The sequence below is a fragment of the Empidonax traillii genome, unplaced genomic scaffold (assembly GCF_003031625.1).
Source record: "Empidonax traillii isolate 1590-97213 ecotype Southwest subspecies unplaced genomic scaffold, ASM303162v1 scaffold421:size509273, whole genome shotgun sequence".
NCBI classification, from domain to species: Eukaryota; Metazoa; Chordata; class Aves; order Passeriformes; family Tyrannidae; genus Empidonax; species Empidonax traillii.
In genome coordinates this window covers 267,368-288,058 of record NW_020955614.1, presented here as the reverse complement: position 1 = coordinate 288,058, position 20,691 = coordinate 267,368, and the positions used below count along the sequence as shown (strand labels likewise).

At 40.0% G+C, this 20,691-nt stretch overlaps 1 protein-coding gene across 3 annotated transcripts in view; it reads right to left on the bottom strand.

The window, feature by feature from the left end:
- FGD4 (FYVE, RhoGEF and PH domain containing 4) overlaps positions 1 to 20,691 on the bottom strand; it is a 65,262-nt gene that overhangs the window by 30,757 nt on the left and 13,814 nt on the right. For 2 of the 3 annotated variants that reach the window (XM_027894223.1, XM_027894222.1), the window contains exon 2: positions 6,171 to 6,335. Coding sequence is in view for 1 of the 3 variants with exons in the window: in XM_027894222.1 (XP_027750023.1) it covers positions 6,171 to 6,335 (165 nt within the window). In the remaining 2 variants the exon portion in view is untranslated. Of the gene's footprint in view, positions 1 to 6,170; positions 6,336 to 17,843; positions 17,926 to 20,691 lie in introns of those variants that run through there. The other variant, XM_027894224.1, reaches the window with a different exon arrangement.

The window sequence follows — 20,691 nt, the reverse complement described above, 5'->3', positions numbered from 1 at the left end:
TGCAGTGCAGTGGAGTAGCTTTCCCTACATTCCCTCTTCTCAGGGAGTTTGAAGGTCTGGCAGAATTAGGCCAATGAGCATCAGATAATTGTCCAAGCACTGAATAGCTTGCTGCGCTGACAAAGGCAAGGGGACAGTGGAAAAAGGTGACACAAGCAGGCTGGGAAAAAGCAGGACACATAATTGAGCGTAAGCACTGCCATTCCCTCAGGGAGGAGATGGACAGGAAAGGGGTCACCGAGTGGATTTGCTGACCAGCACCACACGAGTTTGTAGGAACACTTTTTGCTCTTGCAGTGGACTTTGTATAACCCCCATTCTTGTGAAATCTCTTATGTAATGGACTCATACATCTCTTCAATTATTTTGTACATCTCATAAAACACTAATATCTTCACAAGGATATATTAAAACTACTAAACTATAGGGAATTAATGTCTACTGATAAAGCAGAAGGAATTAGTTGGAGGTTATTTTTATACTGGATCCACTGGGACAAAAATCAAATTCTAGGACATTCTGTGGAGGTGTCACACACTTTTGCAGCTATTAGTGAAAAAACACAGCTTAGCAGCATTTACGTAGGGCGAGCATGAGAAACCACTGGTCAAACTGGACAAAACCCATATACTGAAAATCCCTGTAATGTCTTCAGAAGAGAACCACAAACCAAAGAGCCATACCAACTCACTTTTGCAAGATATTTTATGCTTTACTTCCTATTAGCATCTCAGAGAGTGTATTTCCTCTAATCTGCTGCTGCTGTAGCTACTGTATGATTTAGAAACAGAGCAATGGAGAAAGGGTAGTCACAAGATCAATGGAAAGAAAAGAATCAGTAGTGTAAAAAACCCCCAATCCTCAAACCTTCCTGTAAGGTCAGCCTTGTTAACAGGGATTATGGAAAATAAATTCCATTAATTCTTCCCTCAGTGTACTTCTGCAGTGTTTTGTTTTAATCAGATTATTTTTCAATGTGCATACAGCAAGGAAGCAAGGATCTTAAGAGAAAAAAAAAAAAAAAAAGAAAAGAGTGGCCCATTGTAGTAACCTGCATAATACAGAGCTCTTTTGAGTCTATAAATACTCTTGTCTCCACACTGTAGAATTTTGAGCTCATGAACTGCCCATTCTGCTCAAAGAAAACCCCTCCATATACTCAGGTAGATGGCACTGTATACTGGCCATAATCAACATTTATGCTGCAGTGCCTAGTTGTGCATTCAACTTTGCATATATGCATAAGGAAATGGGAGTTAATGCTGCAACTGGCTCAGGAGGTGCAACCACCTTTGCAGACTCCAAAGCATATTATCAAAGGTCATTTATCTCTTCCCTTGGAAAGCATCATGTGTTCAACCTCCATCCATGTGTTTAACTCCCCATGGTTAAAAATGCTGCTGTGCCTTGACTCGATGAACAATTAAAAGTTCCTGGGGCAAGCGACTACAGCTCTCCTGGCTGAGTCATCCATCATCACCTCCTTGCAAGCTCCATCACCTTAAGGAAGATGAAATGAGCACAGCTGGATGCCAAAGACTTACTCTCTTAAGAACAGTATGAGATAACTAGTAACCTAGACTCAGCAGAAAGAGAGAAAGAGCCATCTTCTCTTTGAGATGTGCATTTCTGCGTTTTTAGATCACACATTGGAAGAAATATCTTCCAATACTGTATTAAGAAAGATGACCAATATTAATAAGATGTACTTTGTTCTCTCACTTGTCTTCTTCCCAGAGATAATATTTGGGGTTTGTCAGTTTTGCTGATAAAAGAGACTTTGTAACAGGTTTCTTAAAGCACCACTGAGAGTGAAGAAGCCTACCTAGCAACAGTTTTCAGTTTTAGTTCAATCCACCATTAACTGTACAAGTTTGCTAGAGAAGCACAGTCTACATTTCAGACCTTTATGAGTTTTCTCAGCTTTTTTAAGTCAAAGCCACTGAACATTTTCAAAACCACAGAATATATTATAATTAACTGAGAAAGGAAGACAGGATTGATGCTACACAGCAGACAGTCAGCTAAAACTGACTGCTGAAGTCTATGTGCTGAATGTGTTGGGTCCTTATCATTTCACAGTAGCACAAACCAGGTTGTCTTTTGGAGTGGAAATTCATCTCCAACCCAAACAAAAATGCCTCTTCAGCCTCAGCAGGAGATTCATAAAAACTGCTAAGCTCTCATTAGAAAAATTTTAATGAGCAACTGATGCACCATCTTGAACTGACAAGACACTTCACTGCTCTGAAGAAGTGTTGACATTTCAATATATTTTGCATCCTACAATAAAGCTGCCTGGTACAGACAACAGCTTCGGTACCCAGTATTTGGTACCTGGGCATCATAAAAAAACTAATGCAAAAGGTTCAAAAGGCAAGAAATAGAAGGAACTTTTTTTTTTCCTTTAAAAAAGAGGTCTTTTTTTACATGTTATTCTACATGCGTTCTGCTACTGCTAGCTTCAGATGACTGCCCGACTATTTGTAAGTAAAGGCAAATTTCAAATTATTTAACAATTTGCTTCCTCTCTCATGCATCACCTTCGTCTTGGAACCTGGTATCATATTTTACTATTTCCACTATCTCCAGTCTGGATTAGTCCACTCTGTCAGAGAACACACTGCATTGGTGCAAAGGCGAAGCATCAGGTTCCACAAGCAGTACAGACTGTGACTGCTTTGCTCCACAGTCCTGATTTCTTTGCTTAACTCCCTCATCGGCCTTCAGTCAGTTTCAAGCTTTGTTCCAAATTTGCAAGGATTTTTGCGAATCAAACCGTACTTGAGACAGAAATATGACATATGAATTGCTAAATTGTTGATGGAAGGAACAAAAATTGATGGAAGGAATTACTGGAGAACAAAAATTGTTCTTTACTGCCAGTGCATCAGACAGATTTTTTGTTTTTTTTTTTTTTTTTTCTCATTGAAATGCCAGGGGAAAAAATGAAAATGAAAAGAAAGAATTTTATATTGGATTCTATGCAGAAATTTATTCACTTGACCTAGCTACCCTAAGTGAACTGTTTCCAAATATTTCTCAGAGACCAAGTGCAGACAAAGCAGGGTTCACTTCAAGTGCAAGATTTTGGACCTTTCTCCTCTATATTAAAGCTCTATTTCCTCTATTAAAACTAAGTTTACTGAAAGTAGCTGTACCCTACTGGCAACACAACCTCAAAGTAATTTTTATATCTCTCATTTTAATTATATGCATTCTGGTAGGTTAAATGAAGGTCATTTTGCAGTTAGTTCACCCACAATCAAATATACTGGCATTGCAATTCAGGTCTGTCATCTTGTTTCCTCTCACTATAAAAGGACATTTAGTATTTGCATGACTGGAACAACAGTTTGGAAGAACATTTCCTACTGCTATAAACCAAAAATGTTTCTGTACCTGTGCATGAAAAGCTCTTTAAAAAAAAATACAGTGACCGCTTTTAAACCAGTAAACTAGAGCAATCTAGTCTGCTTACATCATTTGGACTCCCAAATACTTATCTCATTAATTGTATTCTGGTTTGCTTGAATTCAATTAAAAGCAAAAAAGATATACTATAAAACTTCAATCTGGTGCACATATGTAATAGAAATAAATGGAGAAAGACATAGGCCCATGAACAAAGCAGACACAAAATACTATTTAAAACAGTATTATTAAATATAATCTACGCAGCTGCATTTCTTAGACTACAACACTATTCTTGGCTGTGGCACAATTTGGAGTAAACAGTATTGACAAACACACAAGTCATGGCTATGGAAGAGCAATAACAGCTGCATAACTACTTGCATGAATGGGGTCCAATAATATACAAGTCCTAATTTATCTAATGGCTAGAATTTATAATAAGTGTGCTGGCTTTGTTTTTGAAAGGCTTAAAATCTTTTTATTGATTGCCCATTTCTATTTCCCTATTAGTAGATTTCTAAAATATTTTTCTTAGGAAGAACACATGTTCTCTTGTTAACTTTGCTGCAGAGAACTTGTTTCGGAGACATAGGAAATGGTGCAGAAAGGCTACTCAGATAAGTAATGTTTACATATAACTGACAAAAACATCTTAGTTTACTCAACAATACTGGCAGAAGTTCTATAAAAACAAATTATACAAAAAAATAACAGCTTTATTTTTCTTTCATTCTCCTGAAATGAACAAAACTTTCTTGACACCCTAAAAAATTACCTCCCCCCTTAACTCTAAGATGAACTTAGGACTGATGCAAAATCCTTCGAGATGCATTTTCCCATTAAGTGATACACATGTTGTTGTATCTACTACAAAATGACCCTGTGTGATTCTCATTTCCATATGTGATTTAGATGGGCTCTAGTGTATTGGGTTTGCATGGCCAGGTTTTGGTGAACCCGCTGGCCAAGCCCAAGTCAATCCGAGAAGGTGGTGCCACATCTGTGATAACACACTCAAGGAGGAAAGAAAAGTTACTGCACTCAGAGAAGAAAGGAGTGAGAATATGCAAGAGGAACAACCCTGCAGACATCAAGACTAGTGAAGAAGGAGGGGGAGGAGGTGCTCCAGGCATCGGAACTGAGATTCCCCCCCAGCTCGTGGTGCTTCACCCCATGGTGAAGCGGTTGTGCCCCTGCAGCCCATGGACATCAGTGGGGGTGGAGAAATCTGCCTGCAGCCCATGGAGGAGATCCACACTGGGGCAGGTGGATGCCCTAAAGAAAGCTTTGATCCCAATGGTCAAAACCCATTTATTGACCCCATGGGAAGCCTGTGCTGGAGCAGGACCTGTGGCCCCACGGGGAAAGGAGCCCTTGCTAGAGCAGCTGTGCTGGCAGGACTTGTGGCCCTGTGGGGCACCCACGCTGGAGCAGCCTGTTCTTGAAGGACTGCACCCCCTGGAAAAGTGACCCATGTTGGAGCTGTTTGTGAAGAACCATGGGAAGGACTCACAAGGGAGAAGTTCAAGGAGAACTGTCTCCCATGGGAGGGACCCCACACTGGAGCAGGGGAAGGACTCCTCTCCCTGAGCAGCGACAGAAAAAAACATGTGATGAACTGACCATAACCTCCATTCCTGCCTCCCTGAGCTGCTGGGGGAACGAAGTAGAGACTGGGAATGAGGGAGGGGTGGGGGGGAAGGCGTTTTTAAGTCTTCTTTTATTGTAATAAATTCAATTATTATCCCCAAGTCAAGTCTGATTACCATGATGGTAATCAGTTTGTGATCTCTCCCCACCCTTATCTCAACTTATGAGCCTTTTGTATTTTCTCTCCTCTGTCCAGTTACAGAGGAGAGTGACAGAGCAGCTTTGGTGGGTATCTGGCATCCAGCCAGGGTCAAACTACCACATCTAGTTTTCTACAAGTAGTTCTTGTTTCTGTTGTATCAGCACTGCGTCTCAGAGTCCAATTCACTGAACAGCATCATGATATTAGTCCTCTAACCTCACTCTTTTTCTTTTAATTTTAGGATGAACAAAGTTCCAATTGTGTGTCATTTCTAAAAGACATCAGTCCAGACTTGCTTTGAATTCAAGATTTCTGGAATGAAAGTGACTCTTTGCTGCAATCAACTTCCAGAGAATCATCAATATTACTGAGAAGACCACAAAAAAAGATGGTTTGTGGTTTGAGTCAATATATATATATATTGTCTTTATATCTATATATACACATGACGTACGTATAGATATTTTTACATATACATATATAAAGTATCACAGATAAAGTATTTATAAATATAGAGGTTGACCTATGTAGCTTTTAAAAGTGAAGATACTATCTATGGACAGAGACAGAAAGAAGGGACATTTACTTCTACTTTGCATACATTACTGGTCAGCTTTTACTCCACAAACATGAAGTTCCCATCTTTCTGAAAACTCCTGCAGAGCTAGAACTCCAAAAGCTCTGAATATCCTCCCCACCACTCCTGCCTTGAAGCCAGCCTGTCAAATGCTCCAATTCAAAAATAGTGTCAAAACCTCCCAGCTCAAATACAGCAATACTTTTGAAAAATAAGTCAGAAATTACAGAATCATAAGGCATTTACAGAACATTTGTATTTCAGTAAGAAGCTTTTAGCCTATGGTTTTCTTTCTGACAAATACAGTTCTTTCAAGATGCTCTATTTCTCAGAAGTCTGAGATGAAGAACAACTTTCCTAACAAAAATATTTGAGACTACTTACCTTGTGGCTTTGGATTTGAAGCTGAACGTGGGGATTGTTTGACTGGCACACTTCCATTTATTCCCTGAGCCGCTTCATTGCATACATTCTGCTCAACTAGTCTGGTTGTGGAACTCACTGTACAGGTTCTAGACAATATTAAGGACTTTGGACAGATGCTGCTGCCTGAAAAATACATACAGAAACCCGAGAGTAAGAAACAGGACTAAATATAAGATATAATGACTGCAAACACATTTATTAGAGTGCTGACAGTTCTCTACAGAGAAAATCAAAATATTCATCTTCCCTTTAAGAGTGTCTCATCCTAAAAATGTGTTTTACCTTTCACTGAAATTTATTATGTGGTTTAAACCTTAAGGAGCTTGGTATTAAAAAATACTTCCACCATGAATAGCCTAAGCTCTTCTATAGAAAGATTACAATCTCCAACAGAGATATTTTTTCCTTATCTGAATTTTCAATGTGCTTGTTCAACACAACCGTAGAAAAACCACCATTTTTGTTTGGCTATACTACTTCTGCATTCCAAGTGTGCACAAAATGCTATACATTCAAAAAGTTTACTTTTATTACTGATGGTAGGATCCAAAATTACGCAATTTTTGTTGTTAGGAAAAGGCCCCTGTTTTAAGTATTAGGGGGAAAAAAAAAAAAGGCAAAGCACAAATCTAGCCAACTCTTTCCTAACAGAAAGGAATTTATTCTGATTAATAGGATCCGAAGAAATCTGCTATTGGTAAGAAATCTGGAAGAAAATATAACGGAAAGCATATTCAAACAATAGAAACTGCAATAAAAACACTTATTAGAATGTGATTACTGAAGCCTATTGCTTTGGTGTGTGAAAGCAATTGGTTCCCTAAACTCAAACAAAAACTTGAAATATTAACATGAAGGACCTTGAGATGTCACTTAGGTCAATATTCATTCAACTCTGAATCAAAAAAATCCACAACTTTTTTGTGGGAGGAACAAGGGAAAGGAAGAAAGCCCACTGTTGTCATAATTATTTTCACTTAAAAACATTATTAGGGTAGATGTTGGGCACCTCAATTTATTGTTATTATTTGCCATCATTTTAACCTTTTCTCACCTTTACTGGGCTCTTCTTTGCACATTTCTATAAAAAGCAAATCCAAAACTCCCATTTCATAAGGTGATCCTCTGATGCCTTACAAACAACTGGTCTGCAGAGTTTGGACACTCTGATCTAATCCAGCTCCCACTCCCACGGCAAAATCCACCATATCAAGCCATTCCTAACCAAGCCTGCTCTTTGTATAGCCATGGAAAGAGACACCATAGCTGTCGCTCTGTGCTGCTCAGTGATTCCTCAGCCTTCTGTGGATTCCAACAACATTTTCAAGTATTTATTCTTTACTTCTTAGAAGCTTATTTTTCCTTTTAAACACCGAGGTACACTTAAAGGCTGCCTCCACAAACATGGAGGCTTGCAGAGGTCCATGGTGAGATCAACAATCCACACTACAAAAGCACCAGTACTTGGATGACAATGCATGCATGACACCCACAGCTGCAACATTGCATTTCTCCCTCTTCCATTTCATTCAATTACCAAGGGACCTCCCAGGAACATAAGGGTGGCTAGTTCCAGAATGATGAGGATAATCTAGCAAGGCCCACCATATCCAGAAGCTTTTCAGACATCTGCAATCTTAGGCAGAAATTCCTCTTTCCTTGGGTATCGCCCCCATACACAAAAAGTTGTATTGTACTACAGCAGTGTAGTACAATACTCTGTCCCACATCATTCCTCAATGCCTAAGAAGATATTTTCAGTGCCATTTCTGTCTCTCCTATGGAGGTGGGAGTACTGAAAGCTTTTAGAAAGACCAAGGTGATGGTACAGAGAGTTGTACCAGCAAGTTTTCCTGGTCTCCATCAAAGAGCTGACAGGCTGAATTTCCCTTTCCTACAGAATCCCATACCATACTGTAGCAGTTTACACTCTAATCCTAAATTCAGAAACAAATTTAAAAAGAGTAACTCCTATGGGATCAGTATGATGCACAAATTGGGTAGGCAATTGCACATAATTTATAAATCTACATGCAGATCACACTTACAACTTTGCAATGAGAGTGAAAGCGTGAAGTCTTAGACCTTTCTGAAAACTAATTTGCTAGCAGATTTGACAGCTAGTATGCTCCAAAATCTCCAGCTCCCAGAGTGAAACTCAGTAAGGGGCACTGCTGCTGTCAACTGCTCAGGCCAAGGCTAAAATTGTCCATCCAAGTGGTACCTTATTTATTAAAAGGATTTCCTAACAAAACGAGAAACTTCTGGGGTCAGAATAGGAACTTTCTTTACACACATAACTTTATCAAGGCACTCCTGTTCAAGGTTATCGCTCACAATCACTTTAAGCCCGGGCTGTTGCAGAGCTGCTGCTGACAGGCCACTCTGTGGTCACCCACTTGTCCTCCCTCCCCGGCGCCTTCTGCTCCAGCTTCTGCTTCTGGCTACTCCTTCCCCTGTGCCAGCACCAGCACTGCAACCACACAGCAAGATGAAGAGCAGGAACAATGAAGTTGAAATCTGGAGTATATTTTGGGCTGGTTTGACCTCACAGCCACCCCAGCACTGCTGCTCGCATACGGGAACAGCTGGGAATATGGCTGGAAAGGGACAGGACAGCTCCTCTCAGCAGCAGCCCTTACTTAGATCTGCCTGATGAGGTCATTTAAATGCAACTCCAGTTCCTCAAGCAGATATTTGAACTTCGATTCCACTTGGTTTACATGTGCACATACAGCCTTAATACCAAGTTCAGCAAAATCAGAACAGCTGAAAACAAACCTTTGATGCAAAAATATTAGATGGCTTTAAGAATAGTTTTGTTGTCAGCATCACATGCCCCCACTAGACTGGGAAATATTAGCTCCTTTCAGTGGGCAAAAGCCATTTTGTAAAGCTCGTGCACTGTAATACAAAACTGTACCACAAGCAACAGAAAGAGTGCTTCTTTGTAATGGGATCTTTTGCAACTGCTTAAAAAACCCAAAAGCTTCAAGAGGTATTGTGACCCAAGAACTGCTCCAGCTTCACACCAACAACTCAGCACATGGGGGTGTGGGGAAACAGGAAGTTATCAAATTAATTATTGTCGTACAAGGCATTAAATAAGTTATCCATCCTCTCTGGAAGCCTTATTTTCTGGAGACATTTAACCTATATTTCAAACTAGTAATTCTGTTAATTGTGTCACATCCTCAAGCCATGTAAAGCTGGAATGGAAAAAGGTAGTGGAAATCTAGCCAGAGCATACTTCTATGCAAAATTGAGCAGTCAAATTCTCTGGATAAAACACATCCCTTAACATCCGTGCAAGTCTGAGCCCTGGTTTCTTTACACTGAACAGTATCACCCTCCAGGTGAGGTAGACAACAAAATTGTGGCAGAAATACTAACTTCTGGTGAAAATTCCTGTATCTAGTGTATTGTATGCAAGTGTATTATACGGCAATAATAAATTTGGTCATAACAAAAGCTCAAGCCATGCAATACTCAGCACATCACAAAATGCCAAATACTTGCTCCACAATTAGCAACATACATTTTAGTAGGGCTTCTCAATTCTCTCCTCTAAGTAAGGAGTAACACAGTCTACCTTTACAAAATACAGTTGTTGCCCTGTAAATAGAACATAAAATCCCATCTGATATGCAAAAAGGCAGACATGCTGCAAAAAGCTGCAGCTTTTACTGGGCTGAAGTAGATTCCCACTATGATTATTTCTGACCTGGTTAAAGAAGCACTTGCATATTTCTGCTACTCCTATGCATTATAACAACTGAGAAATTTCACCTGAAGTCAGAAATGCAATGCACAACAGATTACTAGCAGCCAGTTACTGTGTTTACTAGTACATGATTAATATCCCCCTCTTGTAATCAGGAATGATTAAATACATGGAAGAGCAGTGAAAGGGGGTAAAAAAATTTAAGTAAATTTAAAATGGGGGTAGACAAGAATGTAAGGGAGAAAGAAGTAATAAATAACTAACGAAAAGAGAAATAAACACCACAAACTTGATAAGCACTTAATTATTTTCCTTATCATTTGTGAGGAAATGAGAAGCTAGAATGCTTACCAACATGCTTGCACCTGCAAGAATGTTTGAAGCTAGGTGGTGCATTAGCTATTTTTTCAGAGCAGTCTAATTAGGAATAACTTGTAGCCATGAGCATTTAGACAAACATAATCAGCCAGCTTGAAATACCAGTAACATGAGAAAATGGCTTATTTATATTCACAAAGGTTACACTAATGTTTTAGTATTGGATAGGTCCTTCATCAGCAGTTTCATAAACCAGTCTCAACACCATTAAGTCTTCTTTTATATTTATTTTTATTCCCACTTATAAGCACATAGTGCATCTATACTGCACTGTCTAATTTTTACGGCCATTGTGATCCCTCTTCAGATCATACATTCTGACTGAAAGAAATTCAGTATTTCTGGATGTAAATAAAGTCTACAGGAAAAGGATTAGTCTCTTGTGACAAGAGAAAATTCAAGTATCAGAATTACTTCTCTTAAAATTACACAGAGGTATACCTCATGCGTTAAGTCCCAAAACGCCTACCATAGTGGTTGTGGTCTTGATCTTCTACTGCTAAATCTTTTCATGTAACATCAGTGCAAAGCTCCATGCTTCCTACCCATCCCTGGGCATAGGTGGGGGTTCAGCTAATACCGTCTCTACCAAAGCACTGGTTTAGGCACTGTAACAAGCCATGCAACCTCCTGATCAGCTCAGGAGAGTGTTAAGTAGCATTGATGCTACTAGAGATGAACTGAGCCCATCCACTTACTCACCAAACACTACAGGAGCTGTAGCAAGGAACAGAACAAGAGTGAGCAGTTTCCTGACCACAAACAAGAAGGCAGAAAGTGGCCTCTCACCCATGCAGTTTTATCACCACATATGTTGAGGTCTCAGCAGGAAATGCAGTACATTGGATCACAAATTTTGCACATAGTTGTGAACCTGCCCTCAAAACTAAGTTTCTACTAACTTGGTACCTACCCTTCACCGGTTTATCTTTTCTGTGAGGGGAGCCAACACGCTACTGAGATGCTTATACTGCTGATGCACACCCAAACACACGTCAATAACAACTGGACTAAGCTCAAACTATCTGAAAATCAGGAGTATGGAGGAGGAGAATAGGAGGTTTGGAGGTCCAAGTTTCTCTCACCAAAAAAAAAAAATAAAAAAAAATAAAAAAAAAAAATATCTTCCTTCCTCCAATTTCTATTAAATGCTATCCTTTCAAGTTAACTACAGATTTGTGTCTTGATGTATATTCACCTCTCCTATTACAGTGGTGATAGAGTTGTGAATGGTTTGCAGCTGCAGAATAGTACAAAAACTTCATACACATATTCTGTTTTGTGCAGATGAGCTCTAAAGGTCAAACATCAGGCCAGCCTTTACTGTGGTGAGCCACTGCTGAAATACTGCAAATAGCTGATAACCAACACTGCAAAAAGAGAAATAAATAGCTTTTGCTGAAGTCAGGAGGGCGATCTCACCAAAGATATTAGTTTTCTTTCTGCAAGAAGGTGCTGGCCAGAAAATAAATGGCAAATAACAGACAGTTTAGAATTATCTTTGAAAAATGGAATCTTGGCAAAGTGTAGGGGACAGATCAGGTTCTATTAAAGGATTACTTCAGATACATATGCTGACAAAATGCAAAAATGTAGGCTTTTTTTCTTGCAGAGCTATTCTCCACACACAGGCAAAAAGTTCTAAGATCAACAGAAGACCATTTTCTGGGAATAAAAAAGATGTAAAGCATATAAGGCTCTTATTTCTCACTGCACACGAACATTAACAGAACTACCAAACAAATATTACCCTCCATTTCATAACATTTACTGTATGGAGTAAGTAAATCTTCCAGTAAATATGACAGGTACAAATTGTAGGTTGCAAAAAGTGTGCTTTTATGTGAATGCACTCACAACATCTGATGGTAAAGTTAAACAGGAAACATTACTGAACTTAAAACTGGCAGGCCAGCCACCACACAATACTTGCCAAAAACTAGAAGATATTTAACTTCTTCGTAGATATGCTACATTACATAGTAACAGAAAGCAGAGGTTTCCAAACTTTGGTATCTATAACACTCAGTATGTGAACCACTTGCAACAACACACAAGAGCAGTACCACAGAAGGAGAACCGAAACCAAGTTCAGCAAGTTTAATTGTGCACAACACACAAAAGATATTGTAAAAGAAGAAACAATTGTTGAAATAGTTTCATTTCTAATAAACTAAAGGAGGATATGCAGGGCATCAGTCATAGAACTAAACACCAAGTAGAAACACTGTCATATCCGCTTGGTCTAAGGTAAGACATTACTGCACTGGTTTGGTTCGTAGGTATTCACAAGACTCGAGCATTCAGTATTACCTTTCCTGTGTTTTATCAAGGTTTATCAATCAAGGTTTTGTCAATCTTCTGATTGGAAGAAGCCACGCATCTTTCCCACAGTAAATTTCATTTTTAGGCTGAAATACAGCTTATAGTAATTGCTACTAAAAAATACATAGTTTGCCAAGTTACCAGCTATGGATGCCATAACATTTAGGTAGGATATCTATTTAAGCTAACTTACTCAAGATTAAAAGTTCAAGCTTTAACAGGGATATTAACAGAATAAGATGTATCAATTATACCCTGATCTCAGTCTCAGCATACTGTGCATCATGCAAGTAAGGGACTGAATGACGAATTCCACATTCACTACAGATGTCCAGCACTGGCTACAGCAGACAGACTCAGTGCGCCTTAGAATGTCGTCCTGTCTGGCTCTGATCTTTGTTCTTTTGGCTCTGGTCTAACAGTCAATTCCATGCAGGCAAACCTGGGCATCTGTTGTGATTCTTATTAAAAGGAGAAGCAATCAATGGAATTATCTTTCAACATTTGTTTAAATTTTGGATTAGCACAATAATATAACGTGCACCGCTGATGCTGTTCCAAAAAACAAAAAGCATTGTACAGGACTTCAAATGACTGTGGTTTGAAAGCAGTAGTCTATGACTGAGGTCCTCCAATAAAGCCTCAGCATTTCTTACACTAGTTTTTTATGAGTTGTCTACACTCAAGGACAGTGGCTTTGGTGATGGTTGTTGTTCTTCAACAATTTAATGAATAGTGGAGTTTTCTTAAACGGACAGAGAAAAGAAATGTTCAAACCACATCTCCGGACATATGAAGGGAGAGCCCTGAGTATGAGGAGTTCTGTTTACAGGAATAAAGCACTGCTCTTTCCACATACTTGGTTCCGGTATTACAACGCATTCCCTAAAACCTTTATTTTCACTTTCATCTTTGAACATATATTATCAAGCCCAAAATCTAAAGAGAAAATATGCATTAGTATTCTTTTACTTATAGAGACGTTTCATGTCTTGTGTTTCACAAAATAATCATAGAATCTGGTGAGCTGGAAGGGACCCACCAGGATCACTGAGTCCAACCCTTAGCCCTGCACAGGACACCTCAAGAATCACACCACTGCTTTTGTTGAACTCTGCCAGGCATGGTGCTATGACCACTTCCCTGGGGAGCCTGTTCCAGTGCCCAAACACCCTCTGGGGGAAGAACCTTCTTCTAATATCCAACCTAAACCTCCCCTGACACAGCTTCAGGCCATCCCCTCGGGTCCTGTCCCTCATAACCACAGAGAAGAGATCAGTGCCTGCCCCTCCTCTTCCCCTCACTAGGAGGTTGTAGACTGCAATGAGGTTTTCCCTCAGTCTCCTCCAGGCTGAACAGAACAAGTGCCCTCAACTACTCCTCAAAAATCTTCCCCTCAAGGCCCTTCATCATCTTCCTTGCCCTCCTTTGGACACTCTCCAATGGCTTAATATCTTTCTTATATGGCAGTGCACACAATATTCAGGGTGAGGGCCGCCCCAGTGTAGAGCAAAGCAGGACAATCCCCTCCCTCGACCGGCTGGCGATGCTTTGCCTGATGCTCCACAGGGCATGATGGTTGGCCCTCCTGGCTGCCAGGGCACAATGACTCAAATTCAACTTGCCATTGACCAGGAGCCCCAGGTCCCTTTCCGTCCATAAGGTCAGTATCTCTCAGCAGTTTTGGACAATATATTAAGACAACAAGACCTACAAGTGATTCCAGCTTCTGACTCCAGCCTTCAACCATGTACCATGAGCTTCATGAAACTTAGAACCACAAGGCTCAAAACCACAAAACAAAAAACACCAAAAAAGAAAATGGGTACGATAAGTAGCAGCAGCTTCATCGGTCCAGGAATAGGCAGGGTAAATTGACCCTGTTGCCCACAACAGCTACCCTGCTGTCACTGCTTCATTTCTGCAGCAGATAACTTTCCAGGTAATTCCTCCCTCCTTGTCAGCATCGCCTTTTCCCCATTCCAAAACACAAAATGGCAACTTCCAGCTCACAAACTCCTTCTCACATGACTATATTTCACGAAGTTGCAGGAGTGTCCTGAATACATATGTCAACTTCTTCCCCCATTGTGATAATGGGAACGTTGGTGAGCCCTGTGTCTGAGGGCCACTTCCTCTCCTCTCCCTCCCCAAAGCCCTTTACAGCTTCCTACATATTCGACGAAGGAAGGGGTTGAGGAAGTTTTGTGTGGCTTTCTTGAGTTCCAACTGAATTAATAGCCAATTTGATTAGGAACCCTAGCACAAGAAATACACCACCACTGAATTTTCCCAAAATTTATTGTTTCATTTGAGTTTTCAGCGTAGAGCTGTGTAAAGTGAGCAATGTCCCTTCAACTATTGTTTTAAGTAACACTGAAATTTTTCACTGTTTTTAATTGTCACCAGCGTATTTTGCACAGATGGTAGTCATCATTTTCCAAATGTCCCAAGCTCCTATTTACTAAACAAGACACCCCATTTGTATAAGCAGATTTACTGATCGCAGAAGAATCACTTTGTCTGGCCAAAGGTTGTAGCACCGAAACTTGTGTTTCTTTCACTTTATTTGTCAAGTTTTAAGATGATTTATTGTCTTCTTCCTTTTTATCATATAACAGATAAACAGGATGAAGCCATGCTGGGCAGCAGAGTCTAACATCATATTAAGGAGAGCAACTCCAATCCCGGAGTGAAGTGAATAAAAAATGCAGCTATCTCATAAAAACCACTGGAATAATTCAAGACAATACATTAGCACTTACTTACCAGGCAAGTGCAGTGATTACTCAGCCAGTAACAAAGACCTCCCCTTCCATAATTCATAAGCCATTATAAAACAGCAGTGTGCACAGATAAATTTGATCTAACTACAATTTTCACCATTTTGCTCAGTATACATTGCTTCTGAACTTCTCTAACCAGTCAGTCACTGACACTTCATCTTGTTCTCTGCCCAGTTATCTGTACAGTTCATCTCAACTCAGAGCTATTTTAGAAGATGTCCATATGCTTTGAGACATGAAATTAGCTGCTTCTGTAGATAAAAGGACTAAAGGAAGCATTTTTAGAAACAGGATGCTAAAAAAAAACAAAGTAAAAAGCCCTCACAAACCCAAAGGGGGGGAAAAAATAAAATACCTATTTAGAGAAGGTTGAAACTGTAGCTGATGTTTTATTTCAGAAGATCTGACCCGAAGTTGTAGAAATACACACACTTGAGAGCATTCAAATAATTTCAAGATATAAATACATAATATAGTATATTCAAAATGCAGAACAGCCAAAGATCCAAACAGAAGTCAATTATTCAACACAAGCCAATAAAATTATCACTGATAGATGGAAACTGTTTCCCTCATCCAACTGCCGAGGCAGTCCATGTCTCCCGCCAGCATCTGACAAGCCGAAGCTCATCCAGCAGCCAGCTGTCACGGACACAAGTTGTTCCACCCACTTCCCTCCCTCCTCCTGACTGCCTGCTCCCACCACTTTCTGTGCACCAGTGTTGGCATGCATCTATACTCAGGATGCGGTCTGGAAAAGTTAAGCCATCAGAAATGTAATCCTGCCAAAAAAATTAAGCGGCCAGTTTCATGCTTTCATGCACCTTAGATGCACTGAGGCCTGGGCAAAGATGCAAAAGTATTGATAGGGAAAGGAAGACAACACTTCCTTTCCAGAAGCAAGTAGCCACTAGATAATATTGATTTGGTTGAATGCTATCTCAAAGGAGCAGGAGAAAACAGTAGGGAAGGAAAGGGAAAAAAAAAATTAATAAAAAAACTATTATCTAAAAATGGATGGCTTGAAATACGCCCTAATTATAGAAAAGGCAGCAGGGTATTAACTGCACAATAGCACGACAACAGGCTACCAGGCATTACTCCCTGTTACATGAAAGATTACAAGAAAATGTAAAATCGTGCACTTCATGATCAAGAACAAAGCGCGGGTGGAAAGGAACACTCGACCCTTCAGAGCGGCACCAGCGGTGCAGCTGTGCAGCACCCCGGCTGCTCCGTTCTGAATGCCTTTCCTCCCCCAGGCCCGGGGCAGCCAGCCTGCTGTCAGGCTCCCCAGGCACTTCAGTCTCCCTGCCAAGTAATTAACAACCATCATCTACGAAACAGAAAAACAAGCGGTTCCCTGGGAATGCTCGCTGCACCAAACCAGAAATATAAAGAACCCAAAGCTGGACACTTCACAAGAATTCAAGTGCTTCCTGCTTTTGACCTGGTTGAGGGGAAAAAAGTGAAGAATAGCCACAAAAAGCCTCGTTTAAGTACATTTAGAGCCTTCCTGTGAAATCATTCAAGAAGGACCTTCCTTGCCCAGTCCCTTCAAAGCCTACCACAATCATGCCAGCTTTTACGCTGTCGCTTTTCCGTAAGGAACAAGAGACCAATCACCATTTCACACTTACTCACAGTTCGTAATCATCCCTTACGTGAGGAAACCAAATACTAGTTGTCTGAAATCCAAATGGGGAAAAACCCCTTGGCCCTCAATTGCCAGAGGATGACCACTGTTTGGGCTGTCCATATAATGCACCTCAGATTAACAGACTTGCACATGAACACAGTTGCCTCTTGAACATTATACACATTGAAACAGCTTTACACTTAATGCTATGAACTGGCTGAGATTCAACTTCAGAACTATTCTACTCTTTAGTCCTCTCTCCTCTCTTTTCCAGACCCCCATTTGAAATGTCTTTTTTTTTTTTTTATTAACAGAAAAAGAACAACTGTATTATGAATTTTGAACATAATTTCTTAAAACTTGTGGAGAATTCAAATATTTTTTGATGCAGACATGGATGAATATTTACCATACTGTTCCAAAAAGCTTAATACTCATAAATATACATCTTTGAGTGCGCAAATAGATAGGAAATATATTACAAAAAAAAGCAGTCACGCAAAGTAAAAATGCATTAAACACAACCACACTTCAGAAAGAGAAAAAATTTTGTAATGGCTCCAGTCTTGTCCAGCGCATCTCAAAGATGTGCAACCTTTCACTTTGCAAACATTTCAGAATGAAAATGTTTGAAGGCCCCAGGACAGACCAAAAAAACCTCTGCTCCCACTCAAACCTCAGCTACCCCAGACAGAGCGAGACAGCCCCTCACCAAAACGAGCAAGTTTCATCCTCTCCATCCCCCCACATTCCCATAGCTCCCACTGCTCACTTCTTACCAGCTTTAGGGATTTTTGGGTTTCTCTCCAGGCCAGTGCAACCCCCTGCACCTCACAGCAAGCTTTAGCACCAGAGTTTTGTGCCGTGGGAGCGAGCTGAACTGCTTCACGCGTGAGACCAAAAGCCTGGGAAAGTCCCAGGGAGGGACTGGGCAGCCTCTTGGCAGCAGCTGCCCACTGGATCACTTGAGCTGCTCACAGAACTTCAGCCCAACAGAATGTTGCTGACTCCTATGCAATATTTACTGTTTTCCTTAGAGCCTCATTTTTGGCATCAGAAGAAAGAGCATCAAAACATTCACTAAAAAAAAGTGGATAGTTTGCATGTTGGGGAAGAAAGTTTTCCAAAACAGAGAGCAAATAAAATCTACAAAATTACTCTTAAAAAGCAACATTTGTTTAAGGTTAAACATTTAATTTTTTTTATAACACAAGGTTTGGCAGTACTACAATCCCTCTGCACCTCACATGACCTAAACCAGCTGCTGCCTCCCCTTCTTTTTATTTCCTTTTTTTTTTTTTTAGTGACAGGTCATGACTGTAAGGGCTTTTTCACAAGCAAGCAAGAGCACTCATAATATGTTAAATATTTTATGGCAATCTAAAGGACAGTTTCCTAACTACCTGTACTTTTCAAGGTCAAGCACTGACTGTTAAACTGTAAGAAGTGCACAGGCATGAAATTTCCAAACTCTTAACGTTAAAGACATTTAATCCTTCTGTTTTACAATAATTATAAACCCAGGGCAGAAGGGAAGAGATAAGGAAGAGGAACATTCCATAAATATTTTGAATTTTTAGTAAAGACTCAACAAATTCACTGAGTTTACAAGCAGTGATGTAAACTAATAGACTGTCTGTCTCTGTTTATATAGCACCTACCACATAAAAGACTAACATAAAACTCAGTGCTGCAGTCACAAAGAAAAGCATAGAGATGGCACTAATGAAAACACTGAAGTCCATTGTTGACTTCTGAGTCATGGCATCAATGGATCCTTCAAAATGACATTGCTCAAAAACAGTTTTCCTTATACTGAAAACTAATACATCTATAAAAATCTATAAAGTCTGTCTTCAAAAACGTCAAAGCTCCAAAGAAGGTACATTCTACATATTTTCCATATTTGTTATGGGCCTTTAGTACTTGGAAAAAGTGCTTTGCTCAGGTACCTGGATACACTCAACTGCACATTGCGATAATTATGAATAAAGTGCCATGTGAATTTATACCTTCCCACAGACACTGTCTCTCCAGGCATCCCACTCCCCTCTCACCTGGTCCCAGCACTGCAAGGATTTCTTTCCATTTCAGACTGGAGGCAGCCAGCGCTTCAGCAAGCAACTCACTGCTTCTCTCAGATACTGTTTAGGGGTGTCCAGGGATATTTGTCCACTCGATTTCAAACTTACACAGACCGGAACTATTGCTGTCACCATTTCTCTGCACACTATCTATATCCATAGGTCTCCTACAACTTTCTGAGAAAGTGACATGAGGAGGTATCTATATGCTATTCCACAGGCCAGTAAAAGTTCTCAAATTCTTACCCTTCCAGCCAGGTATTCACACCATAGTCTGTTCCTGCCTTAACTGCTTTCATACAAATTCTGTCACTGTTAGATGTAAGTATGTTGTAGGCCTCAGCCTCTGTAAACTGAAAGTAAGCCAAGGGGCAAGAGGAAAGATGAGTTGTACTACCAAGAATAGCAGTTATGGCACTACATTATACTTCCTGAAAAATCCATAAGGGTGTACTGTCTCATTTACAGGAAAAGAATATGCATTACATATCCTAGAAAACAGCTCTTACGAAACAGATCAGTGAAAAAGAAGTTTCCTACATCCACATGTAGATTCAGCAAAATGACATGCAAAGAGTGGGAGGAAAGGTATGATTCCCATCCTTTTGGTTGATTATTAAAAGCTAGAGGGACAAGGGCAGTTTCAAACCTCATCATAAAACAGATAAGGAGCCAACAGAATTATTTGAAAACAAGTATTCTTTGATCCCAAGAAAAATCAGATGCCCAGAAGTAATGAATTTAGGAAAGCTGAGGTTAGAACTATTTGCATGCACCTATTCCAAGTTTCTCTAGCAAATCTCAATCTCACTCAGCCAGTGATTCCCTTCCCTCTCTTTAGTCTCAGAGGGCTTTCCAGAGAGGAAGCCTGGTATTCTAAGCCCAAACTTCCCACAAGTCAGCTTCATTCATCTCTGTGTGGAAAACTTAATTCAGAATATTTACTATCTTATATTAAGTTGTTAAGGTTGGGTATGCCTTTTGGTTGAACTTACCCTAAGCTGAATGTCTTCCAGAACTGAAAAATGTACTCAAAAGTAAAGCAGTATTTTCAATAGTATGCTTTGAAACTCATAGGAGTATAACATGAAAAAAATCCAAACCCTTCACTGGACGGTGCAATAAAAGAAAGCACTCTTTAATTCTGGAAGCCAATGCTGTACATTTATTGTGGCATAAGCATCAGTTAGATAGATTATTGCAATAGCTTACGTGAAAGGTTTAGTAGAAGTCACAAGTGCATACCTACTTCCTAAAACAATGCGAGATACAAATCTTAGAGCCAAGGCTTACTTATAGAAATGCCCCATAGAAATCTTACAGCTATGAACAGAGGACAATGAATCTGGCAAATAAGCTAAGAACTGAAACCACTTATAGACACCGCAAAACTGATCTGCTTTTAAGGAAGTCTCGAGCTGGTGAAAGCAGCAGCAAACCAAGCCAAAAGTAGCAGAGTTCTTGGTGTGGCAGATGTATAGGCAATCAGTTCAGGAGACTTCAAGCTCATTTACTGAGAATAGGAGGAAAAAGCCACCAGAGC